The 24473-nt window shown below is 43.7% G+C and overlaps 1 protein-coding gene across 5 annotated transcripts in view; it reads right to left on the reverse strand.

Moving 5' to 3' along the window:
* Positions 1–8167: 8167 nt before the first annotated feature.
* The window catches only part of csk (C-terminal Src kinase), a 133460-nt gene continuing 117154 nt past the window's right edge, over positions 8168–24473 (reverse strand). For all 5 annotated transcript variants that reach the window (XM_041178471.1, XM_041178472.1, XM_041178470.1 and 2 more), the window contains 4 exons: positions 23666–23739; positions 17096–17291; positions 15904–15990; positions 8168–10718 (listed from right to left, as the gene is read on the reverse strand). In XM_041178471.1, coding sequence (XP_041034405.1) covers positions 10536–10718; positions 15904–15990; positions 17096–17291; positions 23666–23739 — 540 coding nt within the window. In that variant the 3' untranslated portion in view covers positions 8168–10535. The remainder of the gene's footprint in view (positions 10719–15903; positions 15991–17095; positions 17292–23665; positions 23740–24473) is intronic.

The following is a 24473-nucleotide window of genomic DNA, read 5'->3' on the forward strand; positions in this document are numbered from 1 at the left end:
CGCTCGCCTTCAGCTGAGCCAGCAGCGCCAGACGTCCCGCATGAAAGAGCGACCAGGCAGCAAGCCATTGGTTGCCGCCGCCTGGGTCAAGAGCCAAGAGCTACCCAGTTGGTTCATCACGCAGGGTCTCTGTATTAACGTAGGCTGCAGCAGTTGCACAAAGGCTGAGTGGCTCCCATCTCTGGGAGCCCCTCCGCTATTCTATAAAGGTTCAAACATAAAAGCTGGCGATTAGTTAAAAAATATTTATATACATTACACTTTCTGAACAATTAAATCTCAACTGTTTGGAATAACTGACAGACAGGTAGTAAGAGGCAAGTGGTATTGGGTATTTTTTTTTTTAAATTCATTCATGGGTTGTGGGCGTCGCTAGTTAGGCCAGCATTTATTGCCCATCCTAAGTACCCTTGAGGTGGTGGTGAGCTGCCTTCTCGAACTGCTGCTGTAGGTAACCCATGGTGCTGTTAGGGAGTTCCAGGATTTCGACCCAATTATACTTGACTGATTTAAAGGTACCAGGTTAAAAGTTTATGTGGGTCTTTTTCCACAACCTCTACTTATTTTTGCCCTAGTGCTCTAATTTGCATTAATTCTAAGAATAAACAACACTAAGGCTTGAAGGACACGAATATCATGAAACAAAATCAGAAAATGATAGAAACATCAGCAGCTTGGCAACTGTAGGGGGAACAGTCAAGTAACCCTGAATTAGAACCGAAACAGCATTTGGTGCAAAAAGGGGATTTATTCAAAAACCTGCAAAGTGGTTAAAATGAAATTAGATCATTGTCATTCGGGCTGTGACATTAACATGAAACAACAGGAAGACATTTAAGAGACAAAGACAAATGATAGCAGGATAAATTGGCAAAGTGGAGAAGCTAGCAACAAGGGAAGAAAAAAAGTGCTGGACCACACATCTGTGGTATATTTCACTGAAGCTGAATGCTCAGTATGTTGCACCCAGTTTGTCCACATGTATCTTTCTGCACTTTTTCATTGTCTGCAATTCTGCAGTACAAACTAATCTGCTTTGACCTTGCTCAAGACGTATGGCAGGAAATGCCTTTTCTTTAGTTGCAAAGAAGAATAACTGTTGCTTATCAATTTCAGTATTCAGCCTGACAATGTTGCCAACATAAGGATTTTAATGCATTAACTATTCCATTTCCTATGGCATTCACAAAGTGAGTCACTCTTTGAACACTATTTAGGTTAAGCAGGTTGGAAAGCAACAACAACTTGCATTTACATAGCACCTTTAACATAGTAAAACATTCCAAGGCACTTCATTGTAACATGCTTTTAAAGGATTGACATCACTAAAAGGAAGTGTATCATGCGATCCAGTTTTAGTTTCACTTTTGCTTTAAGCAGAGCACATAGGTCTGCAACTCTGATGTCTTTAAGCTCTAATATATGTGTATGTTTAGTCTAAATAAGTAAACCCATGTGTTTACAAAATCCCTTATGAGTGATTGGTGCCTCTATGTCATTATCACAACACGACATTCATAGGAGTCAATAACAAAATTTTACTGAGCCACAGAGTATTAGGATGGACGACAAGAAGATTGGTCAAAGATGTAGGTTTTAAGGATAGTCTTAAAAGAGGAGAAAAAAGGAGTTTAGGGAGGGAGTTTCAGGACTTAGGGCCTGGGCAGCAGAAAGCAAGGCTGCCAATGGCGGACCAGTGAGAAATGGAGGATAAATGGACCGAAGACGGGGAGGGAAATGAGCACTCCGTGGCCTGAATGCACCCTTAATGTATTGCTGGCCTGCACCTTTTACTGTACATGTCATGAAGTAAACCTACTCCTGCAGGTATTTGCCAAGCCTCTTGTCTGCTGTAACTACTGGTGCTGAGGTGTGGGATCTTTCAGGGATGGCAGGTTCAAGCTGGAGCATAGTATTTCCCTTTGGAAGCAAAGATTGCAAGTCGACCCATTTACTGTTGTAGGATAAAGCATGCGTTTGAAAGGAGAGTTAATTATCTCAAGAAATTGCAAAACCTAATGCCCCTGAGGATGATTCTTCCCCCCTTCTGTCCTTATCCGGATAAACTGCCTGTGGTGACAACGCTCCCCCCTTCTCTTTTATATAAAATCAAATTAAGAAACAGCTTAAGAACTTAGAAAATGCACAAACTATAAACGAATCCAAACTTGCCAGTTACTGTTGGACCAGTATCCGTACTGATTAGATAAAAACAAAAAACTGCGGATGCTGGAAATCCAAAACAAAAACAGAATTACCTGGAAAAACTCAGCAGGTCTGGCAGCATCGGCGGAGAAGAAAAGAGTTGACGTTTCGAGTCCTCATGACCCTTCAACAGGACAGGTTGAAGGGTCAAGAGGACTCGAAACATCAACTCTTTTCTTCGCCGATGCTGCCAGACCTGCTGAGTTTGTCCAGGTAATTCTGTTTTTGTTCCGTACTGATTAGGACAGCTTTGCAAGGTAAACCAACAGTAAGGGGACAACAATTTAAACTGCATGACAAAAGTGCAGATTGGTTGGCAGTGTAAACGGTTGTCCCCTTACTGTTGGTTTATCTTGCGTAACTGTCCTGATGAGTGCAAAATGAAAAGCTGCAGCAGCACGTCTTTATCCCCCCCAGTAATATTCGAGTTCTGTACTACCAAATGATTGACTGCTGTCAATTTTTGACCCAAATTGCCCATGGTACAGGGGCATTACCGAAAGAATTGAGCCGACTCATTGCTCTTTAAAAAGCAAATTGCCATGTTACTCCTGAATGGTTACTCAATTTTTGCCTTAGTATTTTCAGGAAAACCTGGTACAGATTATTTTTTCTTGGATATCATCTTTAATCTGGCTATTTTCTGAGTTCAGCAAGCGAAGCTGACAGTATTGCTGCATCACACTGAAGGTTTGGTGACTACATTCTGTTCTGATGAGCAGTTGCCACTACTTGGCTATTACATTTAACTTAAGTACTAATCAATTAAAATCAATTGTCAGGTTACTTAAGACATGTGATGAAACCCATCTGAAATCTAACCTTAAACAACTTAAAGCATGCAAGCAAATATTCCTCATACCCTAACAAATTAAAATGCTGCAATTAAACATCCACAGAGCTTGGAACATTTCTTTTATCCTGACTTGTGAGAGCAAAGCAGATGATCACCTTACTTCAAAGGTCAGCCTCACCTGTCAGTAATACAACCACACATTTTAACTCCTGCAACACCACCTCTGCATCATAAGCAATGATCAAAAATGTACCAATGCAACAGCAGAGATGGAAACTTAAAGACTCAATTTTTCAGTGAAATCTGATGTTTTGAACTTTGTCAAATCTTTTTGTTTTAGAGACAGAATTGAGTATATTCAGCCAAATTTTACTGAAAAATTGGGAGTTTCCTCATTAACTTCAATATGTTAATTTCCAGTATCCAGCTAAGTATTTCCAAAGCCAGACTTTACTGCCCAAATTAAGTTTTCTAGCTATTACGTGGAACCAAAATTGTTTTTTTTCCAAGTTAAAATGTTGATTTTGTTTGTGTGAAGTGGTTTTATTTCTCACTCCTGCGTATAGACTGAGGTGTGGGGAAAAATGAAAATCCTGAGCAAGTACCAATGTAAAACTATGTTAGAGGTACATAAAAGCAGCTTGAACTGTGTTTTTTTCACATTATTTCCTTCTGTTTCGAAAAGGAAGTTCTCAGCATGTGGCCGACATCTGCTTCAGAGGTCATTAATGGTCAACCACACACGTGGGACGGGAGTCACAAAGGTAGCCAGAAGAGGTGAATGGACAGGTTTCTCATCCCTGAAGGGAATTAATCAACTTATTGTGGTTTTTAATGTCACTTGGTCAGTTTTTCTGCCTGTTTTACATAGGGGAAAGTGTTTTGTAAACTCCACTGGCTTCTGTTCTGATGGTACTCAAACAAAAAAAAAAGTGGGCCAGAGAAGCTGAAAGGAGATTGCCACCAATCACTTCATTCCATGGCCACGATGTGCACTCCATTGCTCTGTAATTATCTCTAAGAGATAATTCCGACAACACACTGTTATTAAAAATTATCAACTTTTAACAGCCTTGCTGCATAAACAAACAAACAAAATATTTCGCAGTGTTCTGGTTTGAAGAACATGACCTGCACTGCATTCAATCACAGTGTAAAGCCTATTAGCAACAACACAAGTTGATCTAATCTGTACAGCATATGTTGCATGCAGCTTGCCAGCAGCTTCAGCGTCATCTTAGCAAAAACCTTGTCGTTATTCAATAAGGAAATGATTCCAGTGAAACGCTTATTGCCAGACAACCAACATGCTTTTCTCTGAAATCTATTTGCTCCTACAGAGTTGCCTGTTACCATTTTCGTCGAAGAAGAATCAAGACCATAGATATGTCTACAGATGACATTTTTGGCTTACTTTTCTTTTGTTACTGGGGTGTGGCAACACTAGTACGTCAGCATTTGTTGACAATCCCTGTGGGCAACTAGGGATGAAGGGTCAAGAATGTCGTGTCAGAAAGGATTGGGATGACAGGTTCCCTTCTTTGAAAATCTGCCTTCATGGTCATTTTCAGCCCACAGATTTATCAGCAATAATTTCTATTTATTTAGTGACTTTAGTATAAAATGTCCCAAGGCCTTCACAGGGGTGTTAAGTAAAGTTGGAGCCACATAAGGCAATATTAGGGAAGATGGCCAAAAGCGTGGGTCAAAGAGGTAGGTTTTAAGGAGTGTCTGAAAAGCAAAGAGGCAGAAGGGTTTAGGAAAAGAATTCCAAGGCTTAGGGCCTTGAAAGCTGAAGGGACAGCTGCCAATGATCGAAGGATTAAAATCAGGATGCCCGAGGCCAGAATTAGGTACGCACAAATATCTTGTAGGGTCGTGGGGCTGGAGGAGATGACAGAGCACTGTTATTAAAAATGATCACCTTTTAACAGAGATAGGGATGGGCAAGGCCATAGAGGGATGTGAAAACAAAGATGAGAATGTTACAATCAAGGTGTTACTTGACTGTCAGTTACAATGTCAGTCAGTGAGCACAGGGATGATGGTGTGACTGGTGCGAGCAAGGACACAGGCAGCAGAGTGTTGGATGACCTCAAGACTACAGAGGAATGTGGGAGGCCGGCCAGGAATGCCTTGCAATTTATTGAATAAGAGTCCCACAACTTTCTATGATGTGTACTCATGATTTCTGGGTTACTGAATCAGCACAAGAATTAGGATGCTGTGCTGACTATTTTTGTTAACACATCTAAATGGAGTTGAAGAATTCTCACTCCGCCACACTGAAATCCCTTTCAGGCTAGGTTCTCTTTCCCCCACACCCCTCAACCCCACCAACATTAGACAAGTACCTTCTAAAAGAACAAACTTAATGGAATAATCATATAATCTAGGACTGTGTACACTTGCATTGTAATGAGGCAAAGAATGGATTTTATCTCTATCCTGAGAAATTTATGTTGGATGGTTTATGGAATTTTTTTACCAATTTAATTTAGTTTCCCTTGACTTCTTCAGTTCTTTTGTCAAAAATTTTTTAAGCTGAACTTAGATTTTTTTAAAAAGACTTTCTACATTTAGAAACATTAAGTTGTAATTCACCGAGACCCCCAACTTATTGGGACAACTGCCACTAGCTTGTTTGTCTAATCATAAAGTTAGACACTGCCTGGAATATACAAAACAACCTAAAATGCCAAGGGAAAGTTGTCATGAGGCAACTCAAGGCTAGATCAGAAGATGGGCTTTATAAATGAGTGGATAGAATTGCATAGAAGAGGATGCAAAGGTAGAGTTTGGGGCAGAGATGCAGAGTAGGGCTGAGGTGACAAAAGGCTCCATCACCAGCTGTAAGGTGAAAGGAAGGTGCTGCAGAGGAAACCAGAGTCGGAATATTCATCGCTTGGAGTGCTACAGCAATGGAAAATGGTGACAAGATACCAAATCCAAAATTTCACTTTTGTCCAAAAATAAACAGCATACTCGGTCTCCAACCTCAGCATTTTCTTCACACTTTGCATGCTCCCGTGCCCAAAACAGCCACAGGCAGATTTCAACTTAACATGTATAGTGGATGGAAATTTAGAATTCATTTTAACTTTAGCAACTGGCAGATACAAGGAAATGGTGATACCACTCCAGTTGTGTGAGATGAAAAACATTGCAGTTTGCTATATGCTGCTGTACAAGTTTCAATAGTCCTTGTTCAGTTTCTTATTCTCCATTTGTATGTCCTGAACTGTGGATGTTATAGAGAATTTGAATGTTGGGAACATCACAGCCAAGCTTAACCCTTCCCTCAACCAAAATTTGTACAGGAACTTTTTTCAGAAAGTTATCACTCAGGTAATATGTGTGAACCCTCATTGAGCTCAACCTCCCCTCAGTCAGGTAGGGTGGTATCGAAAACACAGCCAAATTGTGATCAACTCAGACTAGAAATCAAAAAGTTAGCCTTGGGTACCAACTAAAGCATTAAATTTCCATCTATTACTAGCAACAAAGCATTGGAAGAAAATAATGTTAAGATGCAAATGGTTCAACTGGGTCTAGAACGAGCAGAACAGATCCTGCTAAGATACTCTTTCGTAAATAAGTTACAACAGTGGCTGCAGGATGTGATGTGCACCAGTAGAATATAAATGGGAACTGTATGTATGTGGAAGGTGGTGGGGGGCAGGGGGTGGGTTTCAAGGAAATTTTCCTGATATTGTTCAGTAACTTAGTTCTCTATATCCCTCTGCTCCCAGTCAGGAATTTTAGCAAAGCATAGCATCAGCTAAATAAAGAGCTCCTGTTGATAATTCCTGGGGACTGACTGAAGCAAAAGTCTGATGACCATGAAACCATTGCTGATTGTTGTAAAAACCCATCTGGTTAACCAATGTCCTTTGGGGGAGGAGATCTGCCATCCTTACCTGATCTGGCCTACATGTGACTCCAGACCCACAGAAATGTGGTTAACTCCTAAATGCCCTCTGAACAAGGGCAATTAGGGATGGGAAAAATGCTGTCCTAGCCAGCGATGCCCACATCTCATGAACAAATTTTTAAAAATGCAAACAATTATTTTTCAGAAAATTTGTTGTATAATTGAAACCATTTAAAAAGTTGCACAATATCTATACTTTGATCCAAGTGTTGTCCCTAATAAAAACTAGGCTCAAATTTCAATGCAGCAGTTACGCAAAAAGCTTACAACCAAAGAAGTGGGAGAAAATGATTCAGGAATTATTACCAAAGAAATTATATTACCATGAGAAATTTGAACTTTTATGCTAGAATCTTTGAACCATTTGGCAATTTTAATGATGAAATTCAACTCCACATTGTGGTTTAGTTTCAAGCTTAAAATGTCACATCTGATACAAACGCAAGGTGGAATTGATTTTTGCCAGTACTGTGTTCTCAATTGTAATAATACGTTCCTAAAGCAGCCATATCAAAAATGAAGAGCCTAGACAAAAATATCAAAAAATTCATAATTTTCTCTGACCCCATTTTATTTACAGTACGAATCAGGCCCCAAATAACTTTATGGCATCTCTGATAAATATGGTTACAATAATGTAGTGGTTATGTTATTAGAGGATAAGAGAATGAGAGTGTTCAATGGGAATTGAATTTAATTTAAATAAAACAGCACTCAATAAAAACACCACAATGCCACTGAATTGTCAGAAAAACAAAACGAAATAAAAACAATTTGCATTTACATACCACCTTTAATGATGCAAAACATCAAGCACTTCACAGGAGTGTTAGCAAACAAAATTTTACACCAAGTTACATGAGGAGATATTAAGACAGCTGACAAAAAGCTTGGTCAAAGAGGTAGGTTTTAAGAAGCGCCTTAAAAGAGGTTGGAGTGGGGTTTAGGGCCCATGCAGTTTAGGCACAACCACAAATAGTGGAGTGCCTAGTTAAGGTGGCGTCAGGGCACACTGCTGGTGTACAGTGATAGGTGCTGCTCTAAGTCTGGCAGCACGAAACATGATCATTAGAAAAAAAGGGAGTAGGCCATACGGCCCATCCAACCTGCACTGACATTCAATAACGGCTGATTTTGCTCTTAACCCCACTATCCTGTCGGCACCGCCACCTCTCCACAGCACCTCCGCCCTCCACCACATAATCCTTGACTCCCATGTAGATCCTGATACAGGATAGTTTGCAGCTGAAGGTGTCAATTTTTTTTTTTTTTTTAGTTCATTCATAGGACAGGGGTATCGCTGGTGAGGCCAGCATCTATTGTACATCCCCGTGTGCCCTTAAGATTGTGCTGAGCCATCTCATTCCATACAACTGAGTGGCTTGCTAGTAGGCTGAGAAGGCAGTTAACAATCAACAACATTGCTGTGCGTCTGGAGTGACATGCAGGCCACACCAAGTAGGGATGGGAAATTTCCTTTCCTAAAAGGGCATGAGTGCACCAGTCTTTATGTCAATCTGGTGGTTTCATAGTCCGAAGTAATAGTATTAGCTTCTTATTCTAGGTTTATTTGATAAATTGAATTTAAAAGCTCCAGCTGCAGTGGTGGGATTTGAGCTCACGTTTCCAGATCATTAGTCCAGTCCTCTGGATTACTAGTCCAGTAATATAATGACCTGAATGGAGATAACCTAACCTGAATTCCAAAATTAGTAAACTGAAGTGAAAGGCATAATGCAGTCAAAAAACAGATAGCAAACTCTAACCACGCTGGAGAGAAAGTAAATGAAACCCAGAACAGATTCAAAATGTAAACACATCACTGCAGAAATTTGTGTAAAACTTGGCCAACATTTTATACTGGTTCATTAACCTATAGGCCATGAAGCCAATTGTTTTCTCCCTTTAATATTGAGAGCCTGGACTTTAGACTCAAACACTTATTTGCCCTCAATATAATGCTTAAAAACTCTAGTCTAATTAAAGGCATGTACTTCAATCTGGCTAACAAAATTACCTCTAATATAATTACAATGCAGATTTTATTTTTTGCCACTTTTCTTCCCTTCTTGCATGAAGACATCAAGTATCATGTCAGCAACAGAGCTCTGGCACTTCATGCAAGCTTCACATGAAACCTGGGCAGTGGTTATTTTGAGTTGTCAGGTCTGATATTGCCCTCACCCGTTGTTTGTGCAGACATACAACTGCAGAGGATTACCAGACACCAGCCAGGAGGAGAAACTCTGGCTTAAAAGAATCCATCCCTCATACTGCAATCACTTCAATTATATGAGACTACCAAGAGATTCCCTTTGTCATGAGTTCTAGTTTAAATGCTGGAAAACTATCTTGAAAGTCTGTTCTGAATTTCTTCTTCTGAGAAGTTACCTAATTTCATTTCTCTCCACTTAAGACAGGAAGGAAACAGGCTTCAGAATGTCTAAAGCATTCTGACAGTCTACCAAATCTCACAACATTGACAAGACAATGAACGCAGCCAGATCTGGCACATTCACTTGACAAGTGGGAAGAGGCAGAAATCTCTCTCACACCTGATTAAACAGAAAATTGGGAACTCTTAAAATAAAAATAAAGTTTCCAAATCATGCCAAACCTGTGTTTTTCCAGAACTTCTCACATCTCAAGTTGAGAGTATATCTTATCCTCCACGAGCATCCTTGTCTTTCTAAGCTACAGGTATCAAGAGTGCATTTCTGAGCAGAAGGGTCTATGTCTCCGCTATCTACAAACAAAGAAGGTTGAAATAAAACTCTCTTTGGCAATAATTCAATCTCTGGTTGTACTTAAGCACCTGCTACCAGCTGTCTGCAGAGACACATCTGCAAGGTCTGGCAGTATCTAATGGAGCCAGTCCAGTCCCCTCACAGTTGGAGTCCAGGGAGGTTACAGACAGAGGGAACAGGACAAAAACAGCAGCACAATTTATTTTTTTCCACATTCAAATTCCAAATCAAAACATAACAGCCATTTAGAACTGGTCATATGGAATGGTTTATTTAATCTCATCCTTGGCAGCTAAAATGAGTGTACCGCACTGACAGAAATGAATGCCTCCCACACTACATGCAATGAGTTTGTCAAATCTGTGGAACGTTACAGACGTAAAAAAACAGAACACCTTTTTTTATTTATAAAAAAAACTACAATTTAAGTATTAAAAAACTGCTAAGCAAATTTAGACGGGAAAGCAAAAATAAACACAAAACTGTGTTATGCTAGTTAAGAAAAACATCGTCACCAAACCTCATTGTGAATTGCATTTTGGTAGAAACAAACACATTGCAGAGTATAGATAAGCAAATAAGCACCGTCTTTGTGGCTGGAGGCACTTGGCACAAAACAATCACCACAAGGACCAAAGGACTCGACAAAGGTGTTTAAGCATGCTTGTTTATGGGGATAAGAGGAATACTGTGTCGCAGCACACATAACTGGGGAGGGGGGAATGAAACACAAGGCCATGATATGCAGAGTTCAATTTTTTTTTATAGAAGATTGCTTTGTAAAAGTCTCAGCACTCTTGGTTTAATATTGAGCAGTTTTTTTTTTAAAAATAAGTTCCATGGCATTCTGGTGTCACAGGTGCATTTCCTTCATTCTGGCTTCCTGTAACTTCTCTCTCAACTGCTTGAACGTGGGCCTTCGACCAGGGTCAAGCTCCCAGCACCATTTCATCAACTCGTAAACAGCAGGCGGACATCCATCAGGTGCATCCATTTTGTACCCCTTCTCGACACGAGGAACCACATCTTTCAGAGGCTGAGGGATTTAAAAAGAAAAATAACAATTCAGTCTTTTATCTCATTGTTTAAGACCCCAGGGGCAGATGCTGCTCCTCAAAAGGGCAGTTAATATGTAATAAAAACAGAAAATGCTGGAGTTACTCAAGAGGAGGTCTGGCAGCATCTGTGGAGAGAGAAACAGTTAACGCTTCAAGTCTAAGACCTTTTTATCAGAACTCAGTTCAATGATTGATACTGTTTAAAAATACTTTTTTCTTAGTGATAAATCCATTTTAAGCTGTATTAATCAAACTTAAATTTATCAAGGAATAAGCAATATTTTTTTAAAACTTTGGTTTTAAATGTTCATCAATTGTGCTGGTTCATGGTGATATGCAACTAAAAAAAGTGAAAGGAGTAGGCCATTTGTCCCCTCGAGCCTTCTCAACAATTCAATACAATCATGTCTAATCTTCTGCCGCAACTCTTTGTCGCCTGTTCCTCAAATCCCTTGATTCCCCGAGGGATCAAAATCTCAGGCTCGAATGCACTCCAGCATGGAATAAGCTTGAATGAAAACTCAAGAAAAATGACTCAAAACAGAGGCAATTTTTTGCCCGTTTCCTTGATTGAACACACATGGAAACTATCGTACTATTCAGTCTGTATTTTCAGATCATGTTTCTAGAAATTCATACTGCAATACCATCAGGATGCAAGTTGCTCATGTAAACTCGTCATGCTGTAAATAAACCCCATAGCCAACAGTGGGTTGCATCAACTAGGACAGGGTGTCACTACGCACTACGGTGTGATAAATTTCTCAAACAAAACTACCAATGCAAATTATATTGTAAAACATTGCCAAGAAGCATACAGATAAAAGATTGTTGCAAATTACCAACTTGAAATAGGTTTGCACAATACTTGAAATCTCATGAAAATTATCAGCAACATGGAACAGCGCAAGAAGAAATCTGAGCCATGTGCACACAGCGCCAGAAGATATCTCTTCTAATCTTTTTCAGGAACTCATCCACTGGGACATATTAAATAGGAAGAGGAACGAGGGAAACACTTAGGAGACACATATATGCCCAAGCTACTTTCAGTTCAGGAAATTCAGTTATTATAAAAGATCAGATGTTCAAAGTGCACACCCATCCACCCCCACTCCCCTCTACAATGGCCATTTCATGTCCCCTCCCCTACAAAAGTGATTCTAACATTTTACAATTTATTATATTACCAGTTATGAAGGTGTCCACAACCAAGGTCTACTTATAAGCTGCACAACATACAGGCAGTTGTGATGTAATAAGTTGTGCAAACATGCTCAAAGTCATTACAACTTTATTTTGGGTATTGTTTTGCACTTCTCCACTATTAAACCTACATCACCATAAAAATGCTAACATGCAATACACTTTCTCCTCTACAGAGGGTACTACTGAATTTCATGACAGGATGTGGGCTGATGCATTTGTCAATTTTTGCAGCACAATTTTAGGAGGTGCCAAGCAGGAGTAGCTCGAGTGCTGTGGGTTAGGGTCACTCAGAATTGTACATGCTGCAGGGAAATCTGCAGGGAGTAATGCTAAATAACTCAAAATGAGTAAAGTAGCAATGGACCACAAACAAACCTCCCAGAATAAATTTACACTATTTTAATATTGCTTTCAGAGCAGACTGGCACAACAAAAGTGAAACTATGTATGAGCATCTCTATCCTCACAATCTAGTCCTTCAGTTGTCTTTCCATATTTCAAAAAGACACGATTATCCTTGGGCCTGATTGAGTGATAAGGCATTATATAAATACAAGCTCATTTGCTCTTACACAGTATCATTTTGAGTGAAACTTTCCACAGTTTTTCATGCAAGCATCTTCATCAGTGACATCGAGTAGCCCAACAGGCAATGAGAAGCTGCAATCCTAGGATAAAAGACAAGCTAAACAGTCTACAAGGAAGTTAATACTCTTAAAATGTGATGCCAGATTTTGATCTGCCAATCATTTTCTAATGTAAAGAGAAAAAGTATTCTCCCTGGACTTAACTTCCTGTGTATAACTAACTTGCCAAAAATATAAATTGCCTAAAGCAGGCTTGTCAAGCCTGCTTTTTTGCGTTTTTGGGAGGGGGGTACATTTCAATTTTTTTCACTCAAGGGGCCGATAAGCAAATTTCAGAAAGATCTGGCACAACATTAAATATGAATTTCAAAACCAAAAGCTGACAGAAGAAAAGAAACAACTTGCTGAGTAAAACAATAAATCGATTACTTATTACTCATTCTTTTAAACTAAGACGATGATTAGATTAAGAGAGGGTGTGTGTGTCTGGCTCACTTCCAGTCTCGGGGTGCTCACTCACTACCCACTGTGAGGGTGGGCGAGACTGCACACTGATGTGGGGGCGGATGATGGTGAATGAGAATCCTGGGAGTGAGCCAGACACACCCTCTCTTCTTTCCTTCCTTCTTCTCTCTGCCCCCACCACACCCCCCCCCCCCCGCCCCGCCCACCACCCACTCACCTTGGAACTTGCCTGAAAACTTAACTTCTCACTATTTTCTGCTCATCCAATCACAGGCTACTTTCTCCCTGCATTTGCTGCTGATAGGCTCACTAGGGAGCCTATTAGCAGCCAATGCAGGGAGAAGCCAGCCTGTGATTGGACAAGCAGCTTTAGTGCATGTTTCAAAACGTCCAACAAGCTTGGTGGGCCGAGTTCAGAGGCCTTGTGTGCCACAATGTGGCCTCGTGGGCCATGTGTAGGGCAAGCCGAGCCTAAAGCATTTATATGATCTGTTCACATCTGTATATACCAAATCAAACAATGTTTTACTGAGAAGGAAATACATAAAGAAAGCTGTGGCAGCTTTATGCATATAGAGCTAATGCTGAGCATTATTTCAGATAACATGTAATGCATTACATTTTTTAATAGAAATCAATTTTTCCATTTAATTGTAATTGCATATGTACTAATTTTACAAACTCTTTTTAAATTTCAGTGTAAACTCAATGAACATATTGTTAGAGGCAGAAGGTTACATTTTCCCAGCTTAATTTTAGGACGACTTGCACCTGGATAAGGAGTTTAGTGCTCATGATGCTATCTCTGTGCAATACCTTAACTTATACATCCCAACTCCCAGATGGCTTACTGAGTGAAAGCACAGTTTAATGTGATAATGCATGATACTAGTCTCTAAGTTCACAAATTGCAACCAAGACAATGGTTTAATACCACAAGTGGTCACAATGCAATGACTGATATAAAAGGAGTGACACCTGTTGGAAAATGCATATCTATCTTGATACTAGGTGAGCACAGGACCAGGCTGAGCTGCAATATCTTCCCACGGCCTGTCAACATGACTTCATGAGCAGAGTACTGAGTACAAGCCAGAAGCACAAACATGTATTTATACTCCTACCAATATGCCATCAACTGTGCAAGCAGTGGGGATCAAAAGGCAGTAAAAATGCAATAACATGTGAGCATACAGATTTCACAAAGCGAATCAAGGAAATTCCACGAGCTTTGTATTTCTGATTGTTAGTTAAAATTAAATGCACTGAGAAAGGTGATATTTCTACAGTGTGACAAATTTAATTTAATCTGAAATGAGTCTGCAAGTATATGAGTCACTATTGTAATTGATGGGAAGGGATGGGGAAGGGGGTGGGGAGGGGTGGGGGAAGAGATGGGAGTCACGTAATGGTTAAAGTGAAATGACTGACATGATAAAGTTTGGCAGCAATAGATTTCTGCTTCTCATATCAAAGTCACAGTGCAGATTCCAGCTCCCACCCACGCAACAATTTAAACTAATCATTGTTACTTAAGGTGAGCCATGAGAAGTTTTGATGCTATCACTAAGTATCTGCAACACACCCAGATTACAGCACAAATAGATACAAAGAGTAAAAGCTCCTCAGCCTGAAAAGGCAAGCTTGCTGCACCATTTTGCCTTAGCAGCTATCCTACGCAAATATAAAGGCAAAATACTGTGGATGCTGGAAATCTGAAACAAAAACAAAAATTGCTGGAAAAACTCAGCAAATCTGTGGCGAGAAAAACAGTTAACCTTTTGTGTCCTACACAAGGCTGCCATTTTTACATTAGGTTCCAGCAAAAACATAGTGAACGTTTTGTCAGAGGTAGAAAGTTAAATAGTGGATAATCAATCATCAGGGAGTGTATCTTTTATTATTTGAGTGAAAAGGTAGATGTGAATAAAGCAGGGAAAACTGCTTCTCTACTCAACCCTATTTTTCACACTAAAATTAATGAGTTCTCTCCACCTGTCTATTGGATAAAAAATTCAAAAACAGTTGATTCTCCCTTGTCATAGGAATATTAAAGAACTGCCATTGATGACTAAGTGCACATTTATTTCTTTTTTATGGATAAATAATGAGTCATAGGGGACGTAACAGTGTAAAATTTTGCAATAAAGTGGCTTAACATTTGCATTAAAACCTGTTTATTAAGATCTGGTGTCTCTGTTGGGTATAATCACTCCCACCATTCAGTCATTGGTTTTCAACTAACAAATAACGTAGTACTACATGAACAAAAGTAAAGCTGGAGTGCAGTTCAAGCGGAATAATAACGAGTTTCATAAGTTAGGTTCGCAATGCTGTGAAACAATAAAAAAAATGCTGGTCTGACTGAACTCTGGCTGGCCCAAATTACATTAAGACAACACATACCAGACATCCAGCAAACGAGTCCAAGACCGAATGCACGTTTCAGCTGTTGCTTTGTTATTGCAACACGGGCTATGGTTTTCTGGAGAATAGGATCTGATCAATCAAAGAGACACAGGATCCTTGAGCAGAGCCCAGGCTAAATCCTTTATTGAATCAACAGGCTTTTAAAAAAAAATGTATTTTAGGATTTCTGGATCCTGTACAAACCAATGCTGTTTCAAGCAAATTAGTGCTTTGCCTTTTCTCTTTTACTCAATTAGCTATGTTCAAAAAAATTTAGAACCACAGAAAGGAACGCCATAAGTAAAGCAGGGATGATTACACTTCTGATGAATGAATATCATCTGCTGTGCTTGCAGCTTTATAAACCCTTTAAACATCATCTTCTTTTGATACCAGGAGTCCACTTTTAAGACAAATTGTTGTACAACAAGCAGGTTAGCATATACACTGCAGGTGCAGCTTTACTTTGAACCAAGTGTGTATTTTTACCTACCATTCTGGGATAAGGCACTCGCCCAAAAGAGTAAATTTCCCATAGAAGAATCCCAAAGCTCCAAACATCTGATTTAGTAGAAAAATTCTGCAATAAAATAAAAAAACTGGGTATCATTCTTCTAAATTTTTTCATCGCCTGTTATTGTCTGTATGCATCAAGTGAACTTGTGTGTCAAAGCTAGCCAATATGTTCAAGGCAGTACCACGAGACAAAAGGCAACTGATGTTTCATAAATCCAACCACGGCCTTTGCCAGGGTGTTTGTTAAAACTGGACCGGAGCGCCAAGAGGCCTTCAAGGGTTTCCTCATGGCCTAACACCTGTTGTAGCAAGCTCAGTGAAACGGGAAATGACTAACCTCGTTATATGAATATCTGTTTGTAGGGGCAGAGTTTCAGGCGAACATCATCTAAAAACAGTTTCACAGCTGCAGACTTTTTCATCTCTGGCATTTTATTGCATTACTTGGAATAGGTACAGTAGTTTTAGGGACAGATTAGGGTAGCCCAAGATCCCAAGAGAAATGAATGCTGGGTTTAAACACCAATTACAAATGGTGTCCAACATATTTTGTCAAGTAATTACAAACAGCCACAACTTTCCTGAATGGCAAGTGCCACAAGTAAGGAGAAGGTACCACAAACTTAATGTTAAGGCTTCGGGCTTAACTGAATTAAATGATGGATCTTTTCCTTCAATCTAACAGAAAGGGCTATATCATCGCCGATGCTATAACTGAACAGCTACACTTTATTTTGGAAGATGGGTGCAAGATACTGTATTACCACTTCAATTTGGCATTAGCAGTTACAGTTTAACTTATGCACGACCATCACATACACGTGGACAGCTAGTCTCTACCTGACACAGGCAGTAGAGAAAACTGAAGCAGGTTCCCTCAGTACACTGAGTGTTGCATTGCTCAAAAACTGCACATTTCTTAGAAATAAAAAATCATGGAGGAAGGGGAAGTGAAGAAAAATAAGAATTCTTCTATGCAAAACCCCCCCATATGATAAGGGAATTGAAGCCCAGTTCCCAGGCACTTATACAGCCTCTGTGCAACATCATGAAACCCCTATTTTTGGACAGAATATAATAGCTTTCATAAGCCAGCCACATAACACCATGATATGGGTCAAAAAAGTAAGAAAAACTCCTTACACCTATAACTCGCTGATCATTTTTACCTTTTCTTTAAGAGCTTCAGGTGCAGTCCATTTTACAGGGAGCTTTCCAGTGTCTTGCATGGATGAAGCTTCTTTTGTAAGACCAAAATCACTAACTTTAGCTATATTATCCTCAGAGACCAGGACATTACGAGCAGCTAAATCTCTATGTACAAAATTATTTGCCTCCAAGTACTCCATTGCTTCACAGACATCACTACAAAAAGAAAACATTATTTAATACAGTATTAATATAGGCAGAATTCTTTTCTGTAATAAAAACAAAAACTGCTGGAAAAACTCAGCAGGTCCAACAGCATCTGTGGAGAGGAAGAGAGTCAACATTTTGAGTTCGTATGGCTCTTCATCAGAACTAAAGAGAAATAGAAACATGGTAAAATACAGCCTGTTTAAGAGGGGTGTGTCAGGTGGAGCTGGATAGAGGGCAAGTGATAGGTGGAGGCAAAGGAGAAATAGCCAAAGATATCATAAACAAAAAGGTCAAAGTGGTGTTAATGGTGGTGATATTATCTAAGGAATGTGCTAATGGTGACATTAAGGGTAGAAAGGTAGCTGTGGGAGTAGCTGGGCTTATATTGAATATTGGTGGATAGTCTATCACCAGAAATTGAGACAGAGAGGTCAAGGAAAGGAAAGGAAGTGTCAGTGATGGACCATGTGAAAGTGATGGAGGGGTGGAAATTGGAAGCAAAATTAATAAATTGTTCCAGGTCCAGATGAAAGCATGAAGCAGCACCGAAGTAATCATCGATGTACTGGAGAAAGAGTTGTGGGACAGGGCCGGAGTAGGACTGGAACAAGGAATGTTCCACATACCCCAAAGAGACAGGCATAACTGGGGCCAATACAGGTACCCATGGTCACGCCTTTAATTTGGAGGAAGTGAGACGAGTTTAAGGAGAAATTGTTCAGTGAGTGAACCAGTTCAGCCAGATGAAGGAGAGTGGTGGTGGATGGGGATTGTTCAGGCCTCTGTTCAAGGAAGAAGCAGAGAACCCTCAGACCATTTGGGACAGGGATGGAGGTGTAGAGGGATTGGACGTCCATGGTGAAGAGGAGGCGGTTGGGGCCAGGGAACTGGAAATTGTTGATATGATGTAGGGCATCAGAGGAATCGTGGATGTAGATGGGAAGAGACTGGACAAGGGGAGAGAGAAAGAGTCAAGATAGCAAGAAATGAGTTCTGTGGGACTGTCACTGGCCTCATCTCCTCTAGAGATCTCCCAACCGCAGCCTCCCAACCGCAGCCTCCCAACCGCAGCCTCCCAACCGCAGCCTCCCAACCGCAGCCTCCCAACCGCAGCCTCCCAACCTCAGCCTCCCAACCTCAGCCTCCCAACCTCAGCCTCCCAACCTCAGCCTCCCAACCTCAGCCTCCCAACCTCAGCCTCCCAACCTCAGCCTCCCAACCTCAGCCTCCCAACCTCAGCCTCCCAACCTCAGCCTCCCAACCTCAGCCTCCCAACCTCAGCCTCCCAACCTCAGCCTCCCAACCTCAGCCTCCCAACCTCAGCCTCCCAACCTCAGCCTCCCAACCTCAGCCTCCCAACCTCAGCCTCCCAACCTCAGCCTCCCAACCTCAGCCTCCCAACCTCAGCCTCCCAACCTCAGCCTCCCAACCTCAGCCTCCCAACCTCAGCCTCCCAACCTCAGCCTCCCAACCTCAGCCTCCCAACCTCAGCCTCCCAACCTCAGCCTCCCAACCTCAGCCTCCCAACCTCAGCCTCCCAACCTCAGCCTCCCAACCTCAGCCTCCCAACCTCAGCCTCCCAACCTCAGCCTCCCAACCTCAGCCTCCCAACCTCAGCCTCCCAACCTCAGCCTCCCAACCTCAGCCTCCCAACCTCAGCCTCCCAACCTCAGCCTCCCAACCTCAGCCTCCCAACCTCAGCCTCCCAACCTCAGCCTCCCAACCTCAGCCTCCCAACCTCAGCCTCCCAACCTCAGCCTCCCAACCTCAGCCTCCCAACCTCAGCCTCCCAACCTCAGCCTCCCAACCTCAGCCTCCCAACCTCAGCCTCCCAACCTCAGCCTCCCAACCTCAGCCTCCCAACCTCAGCCTCCCAACCTCAGCCTCCCAACCTCAGCCTCCCAACCTCAGCCTCCCAACCTCAGCCTCCCAACCTCAGCCTCCCAACCTCAGCCTCCCAACCTCAGCCTCCCAACCTCAGCCTCCCAACCTCAGCCTCCCAACCTCAGCCTCCCAACCTCAGCCTCCCAACCTCAGCCTCCCAACCTCAGCCTCCCAACCTCAGCCTCCCAACCTCAGCCTCCCAACCTCAGCCTCCCAACCTCAGCCTCCCAACCTCAGCCTCCCAACCTCAGCCTCCCAACCTCAGCCTCCCAACCTCAGCCTCCCAACCTCAGCCTCCCAACCTCAGCCTCCCAACCTCAGCCTCCCAACCTCAGCCTCCCAACCTCAGCCTCCCAACCTCAGCCTCCCAACCTCAGCCTCCCAACCTCAGCCTCCCAACCTCAGCCTCCCAACCTCAGCCTCCCAACCTCAGCCTCCCAACCTCAGCCTCCCAACCTCAGCCTCCCAACCTCAGCCTCCCAACCTCAGCCTCCCAACCTCAGCCTCCCAACCTCAGCCTCCCAACCTCAGCCTCCCAACCTCAGCCTCCCAACCTCAGCCTCCCAACCTCAGCCTCCCAACCTCAGCCTCCCAACCTCAGCCTCCCAACCTCAGCCTCCCAACCTCAGCCTCCCAACCTCAGCCTCCCAACCTCAGCCTCCCAACCTCAGCCTCCCAACCTCAGCCTCCCAACCTCAGCCTCCCAACCTCAGCCTCCCAACCTCAGCCTCCCAACCTCAGCCTCCCAACCTCAGCCTCCCAACCTCAGCCTCCCAACCTCAGCCTCCCAACCTCAGCCTCCCAACCTCAGCCTCCCAACCTCAGCCTCCCAACCTCAGCCTCCCAACCTCAGCCTCCCAACCTCAGCCTCCCAACCTCAGCCTCCCAACCTCAGCCTCCCAACCTCAGCCTCCCAACCTCAGCCTCCCAACCTCAGCCTCCCAACCTCAGCCTCCCAACCTCAGCCTCCCAACCTCAGCCTCCCAACCTCAGCCTCCCAACCTCAGCCTCCCAACCTCAGCCTCCCAACCTCAGCCTCCCAACCTCAGCCTCCCAACCTCAGCCTCCCAACCTCAGCCTCCCAACCTCAGCCTCCCAACCTCAGCCTCCCAACCTCAGCCTCCCAACCTCAGCCTCCCAACCTCAGCCTCCCAACCTCAGCCTCCCAACCTCAGCCTCCCAACCTCAGCCTCCCAACCTCAGCCTCCCAACCTCAGCCTCCCAACCTCAGCCTCCCAACCTCAGCCTCCCAACCTCAGCCTCCCAACCTCAGCCTCCCAACCTCAGCCTCCCAACCTCAGCCTCCCAACCTCAGCCTCCCAACCTCAGCCTCCCAACCTCAGCCTCCCAACCTCAGCCTCCCAACCTCAGCCTCCCAACCTCAGCCTCCCAACCTCAGCCTCCCAACCTCAGCCTCCCAACCTCAGCCTCCCAACCTCAGCCTCCCAACCTCAGCCTCCCAACCTCAGCCTCCCAACCTCAGCCTCCCAACCTCAGCCTCCCAACCTCAGCCTCCCAACCTCAGCCTCCCAACCTCAGCCTCCCAACCTCAGCCTCCCAACCTCAGCCTCCCAACCTCAGCCTCCCAACCTCAGCCTCCCAACCTCAGCCTCCCAACCTCAGCCTCCCAACCTCAGCCTCCCAACCTCAGCCTCCCAACCTCAGCCTCCCAACCTCAGCCTCCCAACCTCAGCCTCCCAACCTCAGCCTCCCAACCTCAGCCTCCCAACCTCAGCCTCCCAACCTCAGCCTCCCAACCTCAGCCTCCCAACCTCAGCCTCCCAACCTCAGCCTCCCAACCTCAGCCTCCCAACCTCAGCCTCCCAACCTCAGCCTCCCAACCTCAGCCTCCCAACCTCAGCCTCCCAACCTCAGCCTCCCAACCTCAGCCTCCCAACCTCAGCCTCCCAACCTCAGCCTCCCAACCTCAGCCTCCCAACCTCAGCCTCCCAACCTCAGCCTCCCAACCTCAGCCTCCCAACCTCAGCCTCCCAACCTCAGCCTCCCAACCTCAGCCTCCCAACCTCAGCCTCCCAACCTCAGCCTCCCAACCTCAGCCTCCCAACCTCAGCCTCCCAACCTCAGCCTCCCAACCTCAGCCTCCCAACCTCAGCCTCCCAACCTCAGCCTCCCAACCTCAGCCTCCCAACCTCAGCCTCCCAACCTCAGCCTCCCAACCTCAGCCTCCCAACCTCAGCCTCCCAACCTCAGCCTCCCAACCTCAGCCTCCCAACCTCAGCCTCCCAACCTCAGCCTCCCAACCTCAGCCTCCCAACCTCAGCCTCCCAACCTCAGCCTCCCAACCTCAGCCTCCCAACCTCAGCCTCCCAACCTCAGCCTCCCAACCTCAGCCTCCCAACCTCAGCCTCCCAACCTCAGCCTCCCAACCTCAGCCTCCCAACCTCAGCCTCCCAACCTCAGCCTCCCAACCTCAGCCTCCCAACCTCAGCCTCCCAACCTCAGCCTCCCAACCTCAGCCTCCCAACCTCAGCCTCCCAACCTCAGCCTCCCAACCTCAGCCTCCCAACCTCAGCCTCCCAACCTCAGCCTCCCAACCTCAGCCTCCCAACCTCAGCCTCCCAACCTCAGCCTCCCAACCTCAGCCTCCCAACCTCAGCCTCCCAACCTCAGCCTCCCAACCTCAGCCTCCCAACCTCAGCCTCCCAACCTCAGCCTCCCAACCTCAGCCTCCCAACCTCAGCCTCCCAACCTCAGCCTCCCAACCTCAGCCTCCCAACCTCAGCCTCCCAACCTCAGCCTCCCAACCTCAGCCTCCCAACCTCAGCCTCCCAACCTCAGCCTCCCAACCTCAGCCTCCCAACCTCAGTCTCCCAACCTCAGTCTCCCAACCTCAGTCTCCCAACCTCAGTCTCCCAACCTCAGACAGCCCGCTTCTACCTCCTACCCAAAACCCACAAACAGGACTGTCCCGACACACTGATCGTGTCAGCCTGTTCCTGCCCCACGGAACTCATTTCAGCACCTGATCTTCCAGTTAGGCATTTTACAGCCTTCCGGACTTAACATTGAGTTCAACAACTTCAGATCATGAATTCTCTCCTCCACCCTTGCTCCTTTTTTTTGATCCCTTTTCTAATAATTATAATATATTTTATGTATATATATTTTTTCTTTTCCCTCCTATTTCTATTATTATTTTTAAATTTATTTCCATCCAGCTCCACCTTTTAGCCTACTTCGATCCCTTTCCTCCCACTCCACTCCTACTAGGGCCATTTGCCACTTGCTTATCCTGCTTTCTACCCTTAATGTCACCATTAGCACATCCTTCAACTAATATCACCATCGTTAACACCCCTTTGACCTTTTGTTTATGAGATCTTTGGCTATCTCTCCTTTGCCTCCACCTATCACTTGCCCTCTATCCAGCTCCACCTGCCCCACCACCCCCCTTAAATAACTTATATTTCATGATATTTCTATTTCTCTCTAGTTCTGATGAAGGGTCATGCGGACTCGAAATGTTGACTCTGTCTTCTTCTCCACCGATGCTGTCAGACCTGCTGAGTTTCTCCAGCAGTTTCGGTTTCAGATTTCCAGCATCTGCAGTATTTTGCTTTCATCTTTTCTGTAATAACTCAGTGTAAACTTAATGTCACCTAAGTGACATTAAGATGCAAATTCACTTTGTGGAAAACAAACTACCTCGTTTATTCATGTGTAGGTACCTTTAATTTCTCTAAAGTGGAATTTTGCCTGTTCCAGCAAATTTTCAAACTAAGATTTGGTACACCTGTGAGGTTGACAAGGGAATTCCTGATGGTTCCACAAGGATTTCTGTATGTGTTAACTTATTACCTTATGTACACACAAATGTTTCTGCAATGATGACAGTTTTCTTTCGGTTCGGTCATTAATGTCATCTATTCAAAGCTGAAATAAGGTGCAAACATTTAAGGTTTGAAAATCATTGCCAAAACAAATAGTTTAGAAATGCTGACCACAGTTGTGTGGTTCCAGCATGTTGAATGTTCAATTATCAAGACAAAAGGCCAAATATGAGGGAGGAGGAGGCAGGTAAGAAAAGAGAGTAAGGCACTGTTAATCTGTTACATAATCTGGTTACAAAGTGATATTGGCAGACACCTAAAAACAATTACCAGCCTGTCCTCATAAAACAAAATAACAGCAAGAGGTTACACCAAAAGGAAACAAAATGAATGAGAAAAGTAACTGATCTGCGGATTACAGGTCTCCACATAGAAGAAAAGCATTTTGCAGACAGGACATAAATACTGCTGTACACATCATGGTAAGAAAGGTATTTACATTGACCAAAAAATTGCAAGTGCTGGAAATCAAACAAAACATTTGGGAAAATAGGACAGATTATGACTTGAGGTGCACCTCCCATCAGCTGTGTTGTAAAGTCCCCATCCATTTCAGGCATGGCTTGAGCTATTGTGCCTTTTCCTTTAATTCTAAAAGTTGCACACAGATAATGAAACATGACATCCCTTTGTTATAATACTCACATGGAAAACTTAAGTAAACAATCTCCACCAAGGACTGATCTTCCTCTTGATCTCAGGTAGTCCACCAAGCTGCCCTGGTAACAAACAAATTTAATTCTTTTCACCTTGTCATTTGAAACAACATTCATTTAAGAGTCATACGGACTCGAAACGTTAACTCTGTCTTCCTCTCCACAGATGCTGTCAGACCCACTGAGTTTTTCCAGCCATTTTTGTTTTTGATTCATTTAAGCACCTTTTATTCATGACATTCCTAAGCACTTCACATGGATGGAGTTTTTGGGGATGCAGTGATCATTTATGAAGGCAAACATTCTTCACCAGACACGTTCGACAAACTGCCTTGAGATGATCAACATGCACACGATGCTGGTTCAACGCATCGTTTTGCATTTATATTATGCTCTTTTGGGGACTGTTAGCTCAGTTGGCCAGGTGGTTAGCCTGTAGTTCATAATAATGCCAACAGCACGAGTTTGATTCTTGTTCCAGCTGAGATAGACTTAGGACCTGCCTCCTATCCCTGCCCATGATAGTGGAAGGCAACGACAAATCACCACTGACAAAAACAGCCAGGAAAACATCTCAGGATAAAGCATCAGCAGACAATGAGCCAAGGGCTTGTCTTTCAGGCAGAGCACACAATTGAACAAGAAGTGCCCTTTTGTACTCAGGATATTTCAAAGCTCTTCACAGCTAGTTGTTTTGAAGGCTGGCCAATGTTTTGTAGGCAAATGTGGCAGCGATTTGACATACAGCAAGGTTGCTACATAAAACAATAAAACAAATGACCAGTTTAATTTGGTAG

This window comes from Carcharodon carcharias, chromosome 32 (genome assembly GCF_017639515.1).
Source record: "Carcharodon carcharias isolate sCarCar2 chromosome 32, sCarCar2.pri, whole genome shotgun sequence".
Classification (NCBI taxonomy): Eukaryota; Metazoa; Chordata; class Chondrichthyes; order Lamniformes; family Lamnidae; genus Carcharodon; species Carcharodon carcharias.